The sequence below is a fragment of the Serinus canaria genome, chromosome Z (assembly GCF_022539315.1).
Source record: "Serinus canaria isolate serCan28SL12 chromosome Z, serCan2020, whole genome shotgun sequence".
In the NCBI taxonomy this organism is placed as follows: domain Eukaryota; kingdom Metazoa; phylum Chordata; class Aves; order Passeriformes; family Fringillidae; genus Serinus; species Serinus canaria.
In genome coordinates, this window is record NC_066343.1 from 4,946,724 (window position 1) to 4,961,157 (window position 14,434).

The window sequence follows — 14,434 nt, forward strand, 5'->3', positions numbered from 1 at the left end:
AAGCACCAAAGCAGATGTGGCATAGCATATTGTCATAGGTTAATGTATATATATATATATATATATATATATGTATACTGTTAGTTAAACATAAAGAGCAAGAAGACAAAAGGAATTAAACCATCCTAAATCCAGTAAAGACAGTTCCTGCAACTTCAGTTAAGTTCTTTGTACAGAAACACTGGAATAGAAACTGGGAAGGGAGTAACTCCCAGTTGCATAACTCCACTATGCAAGTCTTTCCATATCAGAGAAAACTACATCAGATCCAGACGAATCTCTGAATTCTGAAAATGAAAAGAAAGTGTGATGAGAAATTCTAAAGTCTCAGGTTTCTTCTTTACAAAATATTGGTAGCAACAAGGTCACAAATCTGTAATGCACAATTATGCCTGGTAAATAAGCTTTAACTGTTCATGAACTGTACTGGTGATGGCATCTACACACTTGTTTCTTTTTTGTGGGGAAAAAAAAAAACCTGAACAAAACCCCTCAGGGATAGGGTAATACCCCATCTGGAAACTCATTGACAGAATACTGCAAGTTCTTCCTTCAGAAAACCAGGGAGCTGCTTTAGCTCTTCCTATCTGTGTTTACTCTAGACTTTTAGGTAGGTTTCCAGGTAGCAGTAATACTTCTGATGATCACATAATACTGAATTTTGAACAATTACACAAAGAGACTTTATTCCATAAAAACGGGAAGTTGTTATATGTATGAAATAAATAACTATGCTTACAGATAGACTGTTGAATATTTTCAGAATATTTTCAAAGAAATTCTGTTCCTAATACATAAAAATGTGTATTAATACAAATCCCCACATGCATCATCATACACAATGCCAAAATTAACATACAAGGACCTTAGATGTCCCATCAGGGTTTGGAGCAGTTTAAAGGCAAGCACTGGTTTACCATATTTGATTGCATATAATCTCTTGCATAAACACAGCCTTTTAGATCTCTGTTTTTTCAAAATTCATAGTTTTAAATTGTTCTTCAAGCACATCAGAATCTTCATCACTGTCTGCACTACTGAAATTCGCATCAAAATCCAGCTCATCCTTCAATTTACTGCTCTCTTGGCCATTTTTAGAAGTCTCACTGTGAGTTCTGTCTTGTCCTTTATCAATCCTGTAGAAAGCAAGAGGGATATTATCACCACCCACTTCTGGAATTTAAACAAGAATGGGATGGAGGATAGAATATCCTCCTGGCATTCCATCCCAATATAGGATGGAAGATGGCAGGAGGTGGGAAGAAGGAGGAGAGGGGCAATAAAAGTCCCTAAAGTTACTTAACACTAAATAGGAAGGATATAAAACACAGTAAAGTATGCATAAAATAGTATTTAGTACAGAAGAGACTGCAAAGAAAGAAAAGGATCTGAACAGCTTGACCAAGTAAGCAACAACTGGACTGTTGTCACAAACTAGCAAATTAATGTTCTATGTATCATGCTCAATAGAGAATGCCAGTAAAAAAAGCCAAAAGCCTGCTAAATGTACTGTGGTAACTGTGCTCAATATCAGTCTTTGTTTAGTTCTTCTGTTCACTAGTAACTGAATTATCAAGTGGCAGACAAAATGCAAACAGCAGCTTGTGCATATTTTATGATGCTCCACACCAAAACCCATTTTGAAGTGCTTCATTAAGAAGAAATACAATTTAGCCATTGGTGTTTAAATGTCCTATCCAAGTAGGACTTTTGTTGCCGCAGATTCACTAACACCAATAAGCATTTCACCCCCAGCTGCATCTGAAGAAAGTGAGGAAAATTACTCCTATTGATTCATGTTGGGATAATTGAGAATATGGCATAAATTACAACAGCTTCTTGGCAGTTTCCAAACAAGGCTTGTTACAAGGGGAATTATAAGTACAGGACTGAAACTATGTACTCTGTGAGCTACTTACGGAATCACTATTTCTTCTTGTTTCCCACACTTAGCACAAATTTCTAGTTTACCAGCACAAGGTCGACAAATAGTATGATAAGGATCTTTTACAGCCTTCTGGAGGCATTTCACACTGTGGAAAGAAAGAAAATAAGACTTAAAAAATATTGTGGACGCTTACTAAACAGTCTGTGTTCAAATACAATATACAAAAGAGGAACAAACACTCACAAAAGAGGAACAACACATGATAGGCTGGTTTCAAATTAAAAACTCAGTGTTTTATCAAGCAGCATTATCAAAATCATTGCCTTTCACCCCCTTCCCTTACTTTCCTCAGGACGACTTACTAAAACAAGTACTGAAAAAGAAACATTAAATAAAGAATTTTATATTTAAGTTGACAGATTAAGCATTTCCATTCATTTCAGCTGGCAGGTTTTACTTTAAAATTGCATAACTTCCAGTTTAATGATAATAGCAGCATATGGCATAAAAAAGTACATGAACTTTACAAATGAAAAGCTTTCAGTTAAAGCACTGAAATTACTTCCTCTTAAACTTCTCAGAGTATAAACTGAGTCAGTGCTAGACTTTGTTTTCTACGAACACAAGCCTGCATGGAACAGTATTCTCAACAAACCCAATCTAATAAGGTAAGGGGCTTGGGCTATTCTTTTTCAAAATATGATAATATTCTGTGGATTTTGTAATTTCCAAAATTCTATGGCTTAACATTCAGCTGACATTTACTTATATATCTGGAGAACAAAACTGGAACCATTTACCCCATGTAATGCTGATCTCTTGACAGTAATCTTTAATGCCTCAAAAGTTCTTCCCAGACATGTCATACTAAACAGAGGCACTACCAATGCAAGGCAGATTTATTTATTTTTTAAAAAATAGTTTAACTTCTAATAATTAAATACACAGAAGTAAAGTAGGGAGTACTTGTGGTTGTACTACCACTCATAATTTTAAAGAAGTTACTAAACTAAAAATAATTGTCCATCTCCATCTTTTGCAATATAAAGATTCCTTGTTTTTTTAATTGTCACATTTTTAATGTCTATTACACTTTTACTTCACCCAGAAGCTTCATCTGTTGAAAATTTTCATAGTCTTCTTTCAGAACAAAGGCTCACCCAGTCATTGTACTGCTGGCATAGAAATCATCATCTGTAAAGCTAGAACGCTCTGAGGCACAACTTCCTCGTTCAAAAATATGAGGGAGAACATCGCATACTCTGTTATAAGCTGCTGTTCTAAAATGTCCCTTCAGGACATTTAGAAAAGTTCTTTAAAACGGTTGTTTAAACAGTTCTTTAAACAATTGTTTAGAATAATTCAGAAGCCATCCAATGCTTCCCTGATTTACGTGGGGTTTTTGCCCGCTTTCTTCCCCTTGGAGAAAAAAAAACCAAGGATGCACAAATAACATAGTAATTTGAGAAAAACTGGAAAAGCCAACTTCATCTGTGGTGCACAGAACACACAATTCTTATTTTTTATTCAGCAAGCCTTCTACCTAATAATCTATCCTTTCTATGAAAGGGTGGAACTGGTTACTAATACCAAAATACAAGCTACTGTGACAAACCTGACTGTATTGTGCACCACAGCCCAGCTGTTGTTTCTCTGAGTTATGAGTTTCATTGCTAAAACACTGGCTGTGCACAGGAGGTAAGGACCTTTGCAACTGAGCAAATAAGAAGGAAGCAGAGAACATCCTTCAGAAAACTAAAATAATTTATATGTTTGTGATAGGTTAAAGTATTTATCATCTTTGTCATATAGTTATTCAAAAACAAGCAATACAGAACTTAATTTACTACTTAGGATAATATTTTCTCATTGAAAAGGAGAAAACATGCTAAGAGGTAATGAAATGCATGTATTGCAAACATTAGCAAAGTACAGACAGAGATGTGCAGATCTCTCCCTTCACATACAGATGCGAAACCTTAGAAAATTGTGTTACAACAGGTTCAGGTAGGACCTTTTGTTCAGGAGGACCCTGACAGTCTTGGAAACCTACAGGTGCACAGTTCAGCCAGTTTTAACAGCAAAGAGGGAAGCAGTTGCCCTTCCTCTGCATCTTCATTTCAGAAACTTATGACAAAAGACTTATGAAATAGAAAATTAACACTGCCTATATGTTGTCATTGCAGAATCCACATTTTAAAAATGTTGCATAACAGCAGCTTCTTCTGAGTTTCCAAAGCCAGAATATTTTCCGAAAACCTCACAAACTACATGACCAACAATTAACAAAAAATATCTTTACTCACCATTTTTTAGGTTTTGTCAGTAGCTTGTACTTTCTGAACTTTACTCGCCACTCCAAGACACCTTTGCAATGCTGACACACTCCATCATGAAGCTTAGCATTTATTTTCTGAATAAGTAAAAAAAAAGTACATTGATGATTTCCTGCTGTATAGAGTAAAATCTTGCTTAGAAAGCATTTTTATCCATATTATAATGGATACAGTACAGATAAACAGGTTTGCTTGGTATTAACATTAAGCCTTTCATATACATTTGTCTACAGATTTTCTTCAATGGAAAGGGTACCTTGAGGTTAAAGAATAGATGATGATAATTATTATTATTTTAATTATCTTAATAATGGTACTTCTTTCTGCAGTTATATTGCTGAGAATTGATTACTGTAGGTATTTAATTGTTTTCATCTCTAGAAATTTTACAAAATGGATTAAAGAAGAAATAAGCCCTGAAATACACAGCTTTTGTCCAAAGAAGACAACTTACAAGACTTAGCATTTAATTTACCATTGCTCAAGCTATCACTATACTACATAGTTTGAACAGCCTCAGGATTTCTCCTCAGATAACAGCAAAGTAGAATCCACACACTATTTGCAGTCAAATTATTCAGTCTCTTTCTAATCCTAGCCTTCCTTTATAAAAAACATTTTTGCTCTCTGCATCAAAGATAATTTTTTTAAAAATGGTAATTTAAACCATGGTATATTTTTGAGACAGTGAAAAAATTTACGATAATATCTCCTACAACATTTTGTGTTTAGCTTTCTCAGAAATATAAAATGTCAATTGGCTAGTAGTATTTGCACAAGAGAAGTTACTCTGAGATGGGAAATGGTACCAAACCACACTCTTACCTTAAATAACAAGTTATGTCCTTATAGGCTCAATCTAATTTTATTTCTTCTCTATTTAAGAATGCCAGCACTAATGTTGCTATCATATGGATGTTCATATTAATTCAGAAATTTAATACTAGAAATTTCATGGTTAAAAACTGTGTATAATAAAAAACATACTTTTAAAGATAGTTTAAAAATGGCTACCATATCAACATTGCATTATTAAAATGGTTTAACCCACATCTTCTTAGCACACTTAAAAGGAGTGATTCTGCATTAATCTGGATCTCAATTGAAGTTATTCTTTCACAATAAACAGAAAAAACATTATTCTATGAATACAGGGTCTTCTGAAGTAATTTCCTACTTTTGTGACTCACAAGAGTTTCTTACTACTCTATAAAGCTCTACTTCAATACATAAGACAAAAAATACAAGCCAAGCTTTAAAAACACAGTATCTTATTCTATTCTAAAAAATTATATGGCAGAGGAGACGCTACTTTCAAGTGAAACTACACCCTGGGACTTGTGTTCCATTGTCTCCTTTTTCATTACACTTGCACATCCAATATGAGTTTTCTTATGGTGTGGTTAACTGAATGTGTAATGCTTTCTGGTTGCTACAGTTAAAAGAAAATTATTTTCTAAATGATCAAATACAGACTTGGCATATTAAGAAGCCAACCAAACAGGGTTTTGCATACTGCTTGAATACAGAATACAGAAAGCTGTGGTTCTGATGCATTATGGATATATTTTCCAAAAATACCAACAATTGCTTAATATGCAAAATTTCTGAGAGAAGAAAATCATCAGTAAGTTCCCAGTAGATATCTGCTAAAGGCAATTTAATATCTCACATTCCTCAAACTGCTGTGAGCAGTGCCTGTGTTCAGTCTTTCAAAATTCATGCAGCTCAAAGACAAGCCTTGTTTTCAGCACTTGACCAGCATGTAGTAAGGCTCCAAGCACTATAGCCCACAAGCTCCCCACAACCTGCAAATTAGCCTGAACTTCCCAGCGCTCCCCCTCCCTTCCCTGACTTGCATTGATTGGTAATACAGAAGGGCAGTAAGATACAGTATAATTTGCTTTTCCAGGTAGGGACATGTTTACTGTTACCAGCTATTCTTAGTTTTGCTAAGGCAGAATCCAGTGAAAGTCAAAAGACTGCAGGAGCTTAAGCTGAAGGGAGATGGCTGTCCTTCCAAAGAAGCAGTTAACTTCCTGGATGAAAAATATGCATTTTCCCTTGACACATCCTGGCATCACAGCTGGGGCTGGGGTTGGGAGCTGTGCCACAGAGTGATCCATGGGCAGGCTCAGCAAAGCCTAAAGCTCCTGGAATGCAAGAGCCTGTGCTCAGGATTGCCCTCAAGAAACAGAAACTACTTCAGAAACCTCCCATCTGAAGCAAATCCCAAGTTCATCAAACAGGCAGCTAATTACAAATTCTATGTAATATTTGCTATGGAGCAAGGAAATATGCATAGTTATTATTCATGGAGAATAATAAAGAAAGAGCTTTATAAAGCTCTTCCCCACCCCACTACTCTCATCATCTGGTGCCAGAATACACAACAATCACACAGGGATGTATTTCTTTTTTTTTCTTTTTCCAATCAAACTGAAACACTGACCATCCCAAAAGCTGAATATGCCAAAGATGAAGGGACAGTACAGCAGGGCACAGGCAATCCAAGAGGTTCCTGGCATACACTGATGACAACTGCCTTCTCCAAGTGACAGAAGAGCCAACAAGCAGAGGTGCTATGCCAAACATTGCTCTCACCAACAATGAAGAGCTGGTGAATGTGAAGCTCAAGGGCAGCCTGGGCTGTAGTGACCACGAAGAGGTGGATTTTAAGGACCTAAGGTGGATTTTAAGGGGCAGTGAGGAGCGTGGGAAGAAGATCACTACCCCGGACTACAAGAGAGCAGACTTTGCCATCTTCAAGGATCTCCTTAGTAGAGTACCATGGGATAGAACCGTGAAGAGCAGCCCAAAAGGGCTGGATGATACTGAAGAGTTGTCTTCTTCAGGTTCAACTGCAATGCCTCCCTACCAAGAGGAAATCAAGAAAGAAAACTGAGATACCTGCATGAGTGGACAAGAGCGCCTGGAGAAACTTAAACAGCTAGCTTACAGAGGGTGTAAGCAGGGGAAAGAAGTCTGGGAGGAATACACAAAAATTGAGCCAAGGAGCCAAGGAGATGGTTAGGAAAGCTAAAGTACAGGCAGAAGTAAATCTGGCAAAGGATGTCAAGGGTAAGAAAACAGAAGGTTCTTTAGGTATTTCAGCGATCAAAGATAGACCTGGGAAAATGTGGGTCCTCTCAGGAGGGATACAGGATGCAGAAAACTTGTTTACCCAGGACAAGTAGAAGGCATTTATACACTGGAATCGAGTGCACCTTCAGCAAGTTTGCCAATGACACCAACTGGTATGATGTGATCAACACACTGGAGGGAAGGCATGCCGCACAGAGGGACCTAGACAGGTCTGAGAGGTGAACCTGTACAAATCTCATGATGGTCAACAAGGCCAAGTGCAACGTCCTGCACCTGGATTGTGGCAATCCCAAGCTGGGTGGAGAATGGACAGGGAGTACTCTGAGGAAAAGAACTTTGTGGGTGTTGGTGGATGAGAAGCTCAACATGAGTTGGCAGCTTGCAGCCCATAAATCTGGCCAGCAGTGCAAGGGAGGAGATTCTGCCCCTTCACACTGCTCTTGTGAGACACCACATAAGCATTCAGATCTGGATTATGAGACAACACAAGAAAGACACGGACTTGTCAGAGCAAGTCCAAAGGAGGGCCACTAAGGAGACCACAGGACTAGAGCACCTCTCCTATGAAGGCAGGCTGAGAACTGGGGCTCTTCAGCCTGGAGAAGGCTCTGGGAAGACCTTAGAGCACCTCCCAGTACCAGATGGGGGCTACAAGGTAGCTGGAGAGGGACTTTTACAAAAGGATGGAGTCACAGGCCAAGGGGAATGGCTTCAAAATGAAAGATTGTAGGTTTAGATCTTAGGGAAAAATTCTTTACTGTGCGAGTGGTGAGGCACTGGAACAGCTTCCCCACTAAAGCTGTGGATGCCACACCCTTGGCAGTGTTCAAGGCGAGGGTGGTTGGGGCTCTCAGCAACCTGGTCTAGGGGAAGGTGTCTCTGCTCACCACAGGGCGTTTGGAACTAGATGATCTTTAAGGTCCCTTTCAACCCAAACCATTATATGATTCTATCATCACATTTATATGCATCAAAAATCACTTCAAGCATCCTGATCCAGGGGTAAAGATGCCTGGAATTTTCAACATAAGACTACAAATCTTACACAGCTACTCATAAAGGAATTACATTGCATCTGCTCAGAAGCTCACAAACTGGAAGAAAGACAACAGCTTTAAGTTCCAACTTCCTCCTTCTAAGGAGCAAACATAACACATCTTCCCCCTTTTCAGCAATTTCCTGTATTTTTTACTCAATTTTGATGCCTCAAAATTATGGGGCATTGTAATTAATCATTTGCTCAGCACATCTGAATACAAGAGCCACTAAGACTTTACAACCCTACCAGGCAGTTGGTTTAGAAAGTCAATAGAGAACGATAGACTGATGTAAAGAAACCACTTAGAGAGTTTATCTTGTGTTTGTATTTTAGATTTATTTTGCTCAGAAAAAAAAAGCATGGTATTTAAGTGCTACCATTACTAAAAAAATTGCTAATTTACTGTGGTTTTTTACACTTAATTTAGCATCTTCTCTGACCAAAATAACCCTTAGCACACCACTTTCAAAAGCAATGCTGACTCGAAGCAGTAAAGAAAGATGTCCCTAATGAAAGATTTGAATAGTCTGTTTTTTCAGATTTTTGAAAATGCTAAAAAAGCATGTGAGAGAAGTTTTCATAATAACCCTGAAGACAAATTTTCTTGTTTCTCAGTTCCTGGTCAGAATGGGGAAGTCACTAGTAAAATCAAATAAACTCCTCTGGTGCTTACTTTTCCTATTAATATTTACTTTTTAATATTTTGTATAATTGTTAAAACTTTCACAAACGCATATTTTGTTTCTTTTGCCCACTTAATAGCTTGCTCTTCCTTGAGGGTATTAAAAAACCCAACAGCCCACAGAAAGCCCTGAAAAAAGGCTAGTAAACTTCATTATTCTTTTCCAACTTTTCTACCCAGCTTTTATGCAGGTAGTCAGGGCCTCACACACAAATAGGAAGTAGTGCTTGAAATTAATTTCTTGGTGTAAAATTAATTTCTTGGTGTGAAAAGTACTGCAACATGTTAGATTATGCTTCTGTTGCAGCAGTTTCTCTGGGGTTTTCTTTATGCTAATTTAGTCAATAGCTTTAGTCAATAGCTCTCTCTTTTCTTTAGCATACTTTGCTCCAAGGAAAAGTGCAACTCATCCAGTGCTTGCAGTGTGTCTGTACATTCTCCAGGGAAATTACAGTTATGCAATACAGACATACCTAAGCAGCCTTAAGGTATGATGCCACAAAATGCTCCATGTGCACACTGTAAGTACATTCAGTTGTATATTAACTAATCAACATCCTCTGATCACATAACCTAATATTAAATCACCTAACAACCTGCAAAAAGCAGTTCAGAATGCATTAAAGTAAACGAATGCACCTACACCTACTAACTTGGTGCACAAAATAATCCCTAGCTAAAACTAGCATTAAAGTGCTCACAGGTAGGATGTAATGACAGGGCTTCAAAGAAGCTTTACCATCTGTTTGTAAGCTTCTAATTATGTGTGAACCTTTGGGTATTTTGATTTCCTCTACTGAAAGCAAATTCCTTCTACTGAGCACATATCAGTGGCCTATTCCACTGTAACTGAGTGTAATGCTAATGCCACCCATAAACTTCCTTGTCAGAAACACAGGTGGCTCTGCTTCAATCAGCAAGGCTGAATGCAGCACGAGGGTGAACGCAGGATTTCTGAACAACTGAGCTTCTCAAAAAAACAAAACTCCACAGGACCCCCAGCGCATGACTAGTAAGCAGTTAAAGTAGGTCACTGCAGACTGACAAATGTGAAACTGAGCTACCAGATGCCAGATTTCAGGGTTCCAATACACATTACACAGGTTGAAATTGTCCCCCACAGAGCTTCAGTTGCCCCCTTATTGTATCAGCATTACTTGAAATTCCTTCTACTACAAATATTTTCTCATCAAGTGTACTTCAAAACTTAAGCAAGATATGCATATAGCATTTAAGAGTGCACTGGAAGGACTCTTTATCATCTTCCCCAGAAAGAACGGAACATACACAAAGACACATACATACACACAAGACACACCTCCTGCACCTACCCACACATTCTTTCTCTCACTCTCTGCCCCACCTCCAGAGTTGGGTTAGAGTCCATAGCAGGCATTATATTTGCTCCTATTCTCCCTACATGAAAAGCTACAACCCAAGACTGAACGTACTTCTGAACCCAGAGTAACACGAGTGGCTAGAGAGTAGACTTCAGCCTACCAAGCTACTCTACGTTGCAGCAAGAACATTATCTCAAAAACTGCAATACAGTTATCTAACAATTCCAGTTGGCCACTGGTTTATCTCTACCTCCCTTCTGTGTTTCAAAATATGATTGATGACTCAGCATTTAAGCTCTACATACAGCTCTTCTCTTCCTAGTGCTTTTTGACAGTCCAAACCAGTGTTTCCACTAAAACAAGTGATTTATCTATGCATCTGGCTGAAAAAGTAACTGACATTTACACTGTGGTAAAGTTGAGGTTCAAAGGTAATAACCCCTGAAATTTAGGGAAATATGAATTATCATTTTAATGAAAGGAAAGAAATGGAGAAACAAATCAGTCCTTTGAGTGTATATACGAATCACTTTGTGGTTTACCATCTTACTACAATGGAATTCTAAATGTTCTCATTAAATTATATTTGCTTTCATTTCTAGAACTACTGCAGTTTTTACAACGACTTATGTAATATGCTTTACATAAAATGTATATTCATGTAACATAATGTATATTCCTCAGCTGGGTGCTGCAAAGAGCTATTCTGGAATATACCATGTAATACAAACACCAATAAACAAATTCCAAGATTCAGTAACTAACAAGACAGTGTCTTACCCTGTCCTGGCTATTCCTTCTTCAGGTCATCCTAAGATGCAAACTTTTCCAGCACTGTTGTAGCTGTTTCCCAAATACAGAAGAGAGGCAGTGTACTTTGTTGCAAGGATGTTTCACCTCAACAAGCCTCAAGAGCAATGCTGTAGTAATGCAGTAGTAAAGACTGATCATTAGAGGAAAGACAGGTGGATCTTCTAGCATGTTCTCAAGTAATCAGGTCTGTGGCCTCTAAGATTAGAAAATGGATGGCACGGTCAGTGTCAGACAAAGAGCACAAAACATTTAAAAACCTAATTGGAAAATGACTGCCAACAGAGAAAAGTCAAAATCCTATTAGATCAATTTCCTCTGCCTCACTGAGAGAAATAGCAATTACACCATAATTAACTACCTCAACTCCACCCACTGCACAACCTGAAGCTATTGTAGTAAATATTCCACATTGCTAATGCAGTGTACAATTGCAGCAGGATCCAAATTTTAAGCTGATAAGCATTTTGCAGCCTTTCAAGATAGCACTACATTGGACAGTGTGCAATGCTGACAGACCAAACACAAAACCCCCCATATGTTTAACAATGATTTACAGGAGATCCATTCTCTTTGAGAAGCTTTAATTCTTTTGATCTACTGAGCTAATGAGAGGTAGAAAGGAGTATGCCCCACTCCTTTATCAGTGCCTATGATAGACTTTCTATGATTTTTTCCTTTTCCTCATCACACCTTGAACATCCATGACATATCTGATCATCCAGGACTGCAAAAGACGGAGATGCAAAACCGTCATCATTCAGCATAGTCCATATCAAAATGATGACATTAATCACCACCTAATATTTGCTAGCCTAACTTCTTTAAAACAGCAAAATGGGGCCAGCATCATTATACTGACCCCTGTGTATCCCTGTCCTGGTTCTGGCCAAGCCAGGGTTAATTTTTCCAGGCTACGACACTAAGGTTACTCTATACCACCCGACATCATTTTGCAGGAATGGGGGGAGGGGTCCCTTCCAGGTCACATAGCATGGTGTGGCCTGGTACTGCCAGGGGTCCCACATAGTGAATGCCTGTGTGTGAATCATCTCTTCTACACTATTGCTGTGACTGTTTTCTTATTTCATTTGCTGTTTCCAGTAAATTGCCCTTATCTGAACCTTCAATCCTTGCCTTTCATACCTTCAATTCTCTTCTTCAGGGCTATGCAGGGAGAGAGGTAAGGGGAGAGGTGGGTGGTGGGTGGGTGGGTGAGTGAGTGGTGCATGGTTTAATGTGTTTCAGTTGCAACACTAAACTGGGGAATATAATTCCTAAAACATGGCAGTACCTTAGGACTTGAATTTGTACACGACAGGATGCCTAAGAAAAAGAAACATATCCTTTCCCCATACCAAACATTATCTCACCCCAGAATAGGAGGCACATTCTTCAGGATGCTACTTCCACACACTCAGCCCTCTCCATGAACCAGCAGGCACAGAGAGAAAATAAATAATTTGCTTTAAATGGAAAGAAAAAAAAAAAAGACAAATTGATGCCCACAGCAAACCTTGTCCACATTAAAAAAAAAAAAAATTTCTAGAGTGCATGATATTGAATAGCCAGTTCTATAAGATATCAATTATTTTCAAAGGCAAGAAAAATGGAAGAACAGCCACATGGGTATTAAAGTGATTATTTCAGTTGCAAAACAGATACCAGAATTCAGTTTCTCTTTGAAAACTTTTTTGAAAGATCAACTCTCTATCACATTTTTCTGTGTGTATATTTGTACCGAGACAGAAAACCCTCTCCTATCAAAGGTCATGCAGTGAGTCATACAACAAATAATACTGTCACTGCTTAGAATCCCAGGAAAGCAGCCTGTTCAACTTGCAGAACCAGTCCTAAAAAAAATAACTCAAAAACCAACCAAAACAAACTCACAAAAAACCCAAACCTCTCTCTTTGGCATCAAGGCTTTAACTTACTACGTTGTTCCCCTCCTCCCAGCTCTCTTTGACAACCCAGGCAGGTTCAGTTGAAGGGATATATGACAGCAATAGCACCAGGTAATCTCTCCTAGATTATTCATCCTCTGTTTTGTCTTAGTCACCTTCTCAGTTTAGCCTGCAAGATGAAACATCCCACTTTGCTGGGGTGTTACTGCTCAGACACACCACGTGTTCTTCAGCCCTTTCCGCATATTATGACACCAAAACTAAAAGTGCAGTGAGTATTTTAAGAATATATTGCAGACCATTTCCCCCTCCCTACTTAGTACCAAAAAAGCCAAAACAGTGTTCTGGAGCAACAGAGTGAAGATGATAACTTTTGTAGCAAAAGTGCTGACAGACTAGCTGAACACACCTTTCTATCTAACTAATCCAAAGAGCTCCCTTTGTAGAAAAAGAAATTAAAGCACACATGAAATTTTTCTCAAAAGTACACCAGTTGAAACTGGATATTTATGTGGGATGGGAGAAAGTTGTTCAAACGAAGCTCTCAAAACATCAAGATTTCTGAGTTATGACCACATAGTCACAAACCTTGAGAAGCCCAAAGAAAAGAAGCCATATGGATAACACCTTTCAAGAAGTCATATGGATACCGCCATTGAACATTTAATTGCTGCACTCACTGCACAAATGTAAGCGCTTTATTTCAGTCTTCCTCTTGTAATTCTTCGGCTTAACTAGGTCCTTTCATGTCGTAAGTATGATTCAAGTCTCATACTACACATTTGCCTACAGAGACAGCTATCTGAAATGTGTTGTTACAGTGCTAGCATCACTGTGCCTGGTGCGGGCGGACCCGGGCCAGAGGTATTTCCATCCCTAAAACGGTCCCTCGGCATCCTCTGCCGCGTGACTTCGTTTGCGATCCCGAAGCCTATCAGAACCTGGCACCAGACCTCGCAAGGACAGGGCATGGCTTCAGAAGCCGTAGGGGGACCTGCCCGCGCTTTCGGCAAGAAACCCTTCCCACTGCTCCGGCCCTAAGTGCTGCACCGCCTGCAGAGAGGTGGCTTCTGAGGTCGGGACGGCCCCGCGTGGCTTCTGACGCTGGGACAGCCCCGGCCCGGGCCCGCCCCCGCCTACCTTGCACCGGGCGCTGGTGTCGTACTTGTCATTCTTGAAGGCGCGCGCGTTCTGGTGGCGCTGGGGCCGCGTGCGGGACACGTTCCCCCGCTCCGAGCTCATCCCGGGCCGGCGCCGCGTGCCCCGGAACCGCTCCTCGTGCCCGCCCGCGCTGGGCGGTGCCGCCGCGGCTGCGCCCCCATTGGCG

The 14,434-nt window shown here is 39.3% G+C and overlaps 1 protein-coding gene across 2 annotated transcripts; it reads right to left on the minus strand.

Annotated features, from left to right (window-relative positions):
- Positions 1-655: 655 nt before the first annotated feature.
- Positions 656-14,427, minus strand: CZH9orf85 (chromosome Z C9orf85 homolog). Of its 2 annotated transcripts, XM_050986672.1 has the most exons (4): positions 14,248-14,427; positions 4,195-4,301; positions 1,920-2,033; positions 656-1,136 (listed from the first exon to the last, which is right to left on the minus strand). In XM_050986672.1, exons 1-4 carry the CDS (start codon positions 14,347-14,349, stop codon positions 959-961), a joined length of 501 nt encoding a protein of 166 aa, XP_050842629.1. In that variant the 5' UTR covers positions 14,350-14,427; the 3' UTR covers positions 656-958. The 2 variants fall into 2 exon arrangements, with proteins under 2 accessions (XP_050842629.1, XP_050842630.1); XM_050986673.1 differs by lacking the exons at positions 656-1,136; positions 1,920-2,033 and adding an exon at positions 2,842-3,307 and having other exon boundaries at positions 14,248-14,388.
- Between the last annotated feature and the right edge of the window lie 7 nt (positions 14,428-14,434).

Coding starts and splice junctions, on each gene's coding strand:
- CZH9orf85 (XM_050986672.1), bottom strand. CDS start 14,349: ATGAGCTCGGAGCGGGGGAACGTGTCCCGCACGCGGCCCCAGCGCCAC. Junction 2,034..4,194: donor CTGACAAAACCTAAAAAATG/GTGAGTAAAGAT, acceptor TTCTTTCCACAG/TGTGAAATGCCTCCAGAAGG. Junction 1,137..1,919: donor CAAGAAGAAATAGTGATTCC/GTAAGTAGCTCA, acceptor TGCTTTCTACAG/GATTGATAAAGGACAAGACA.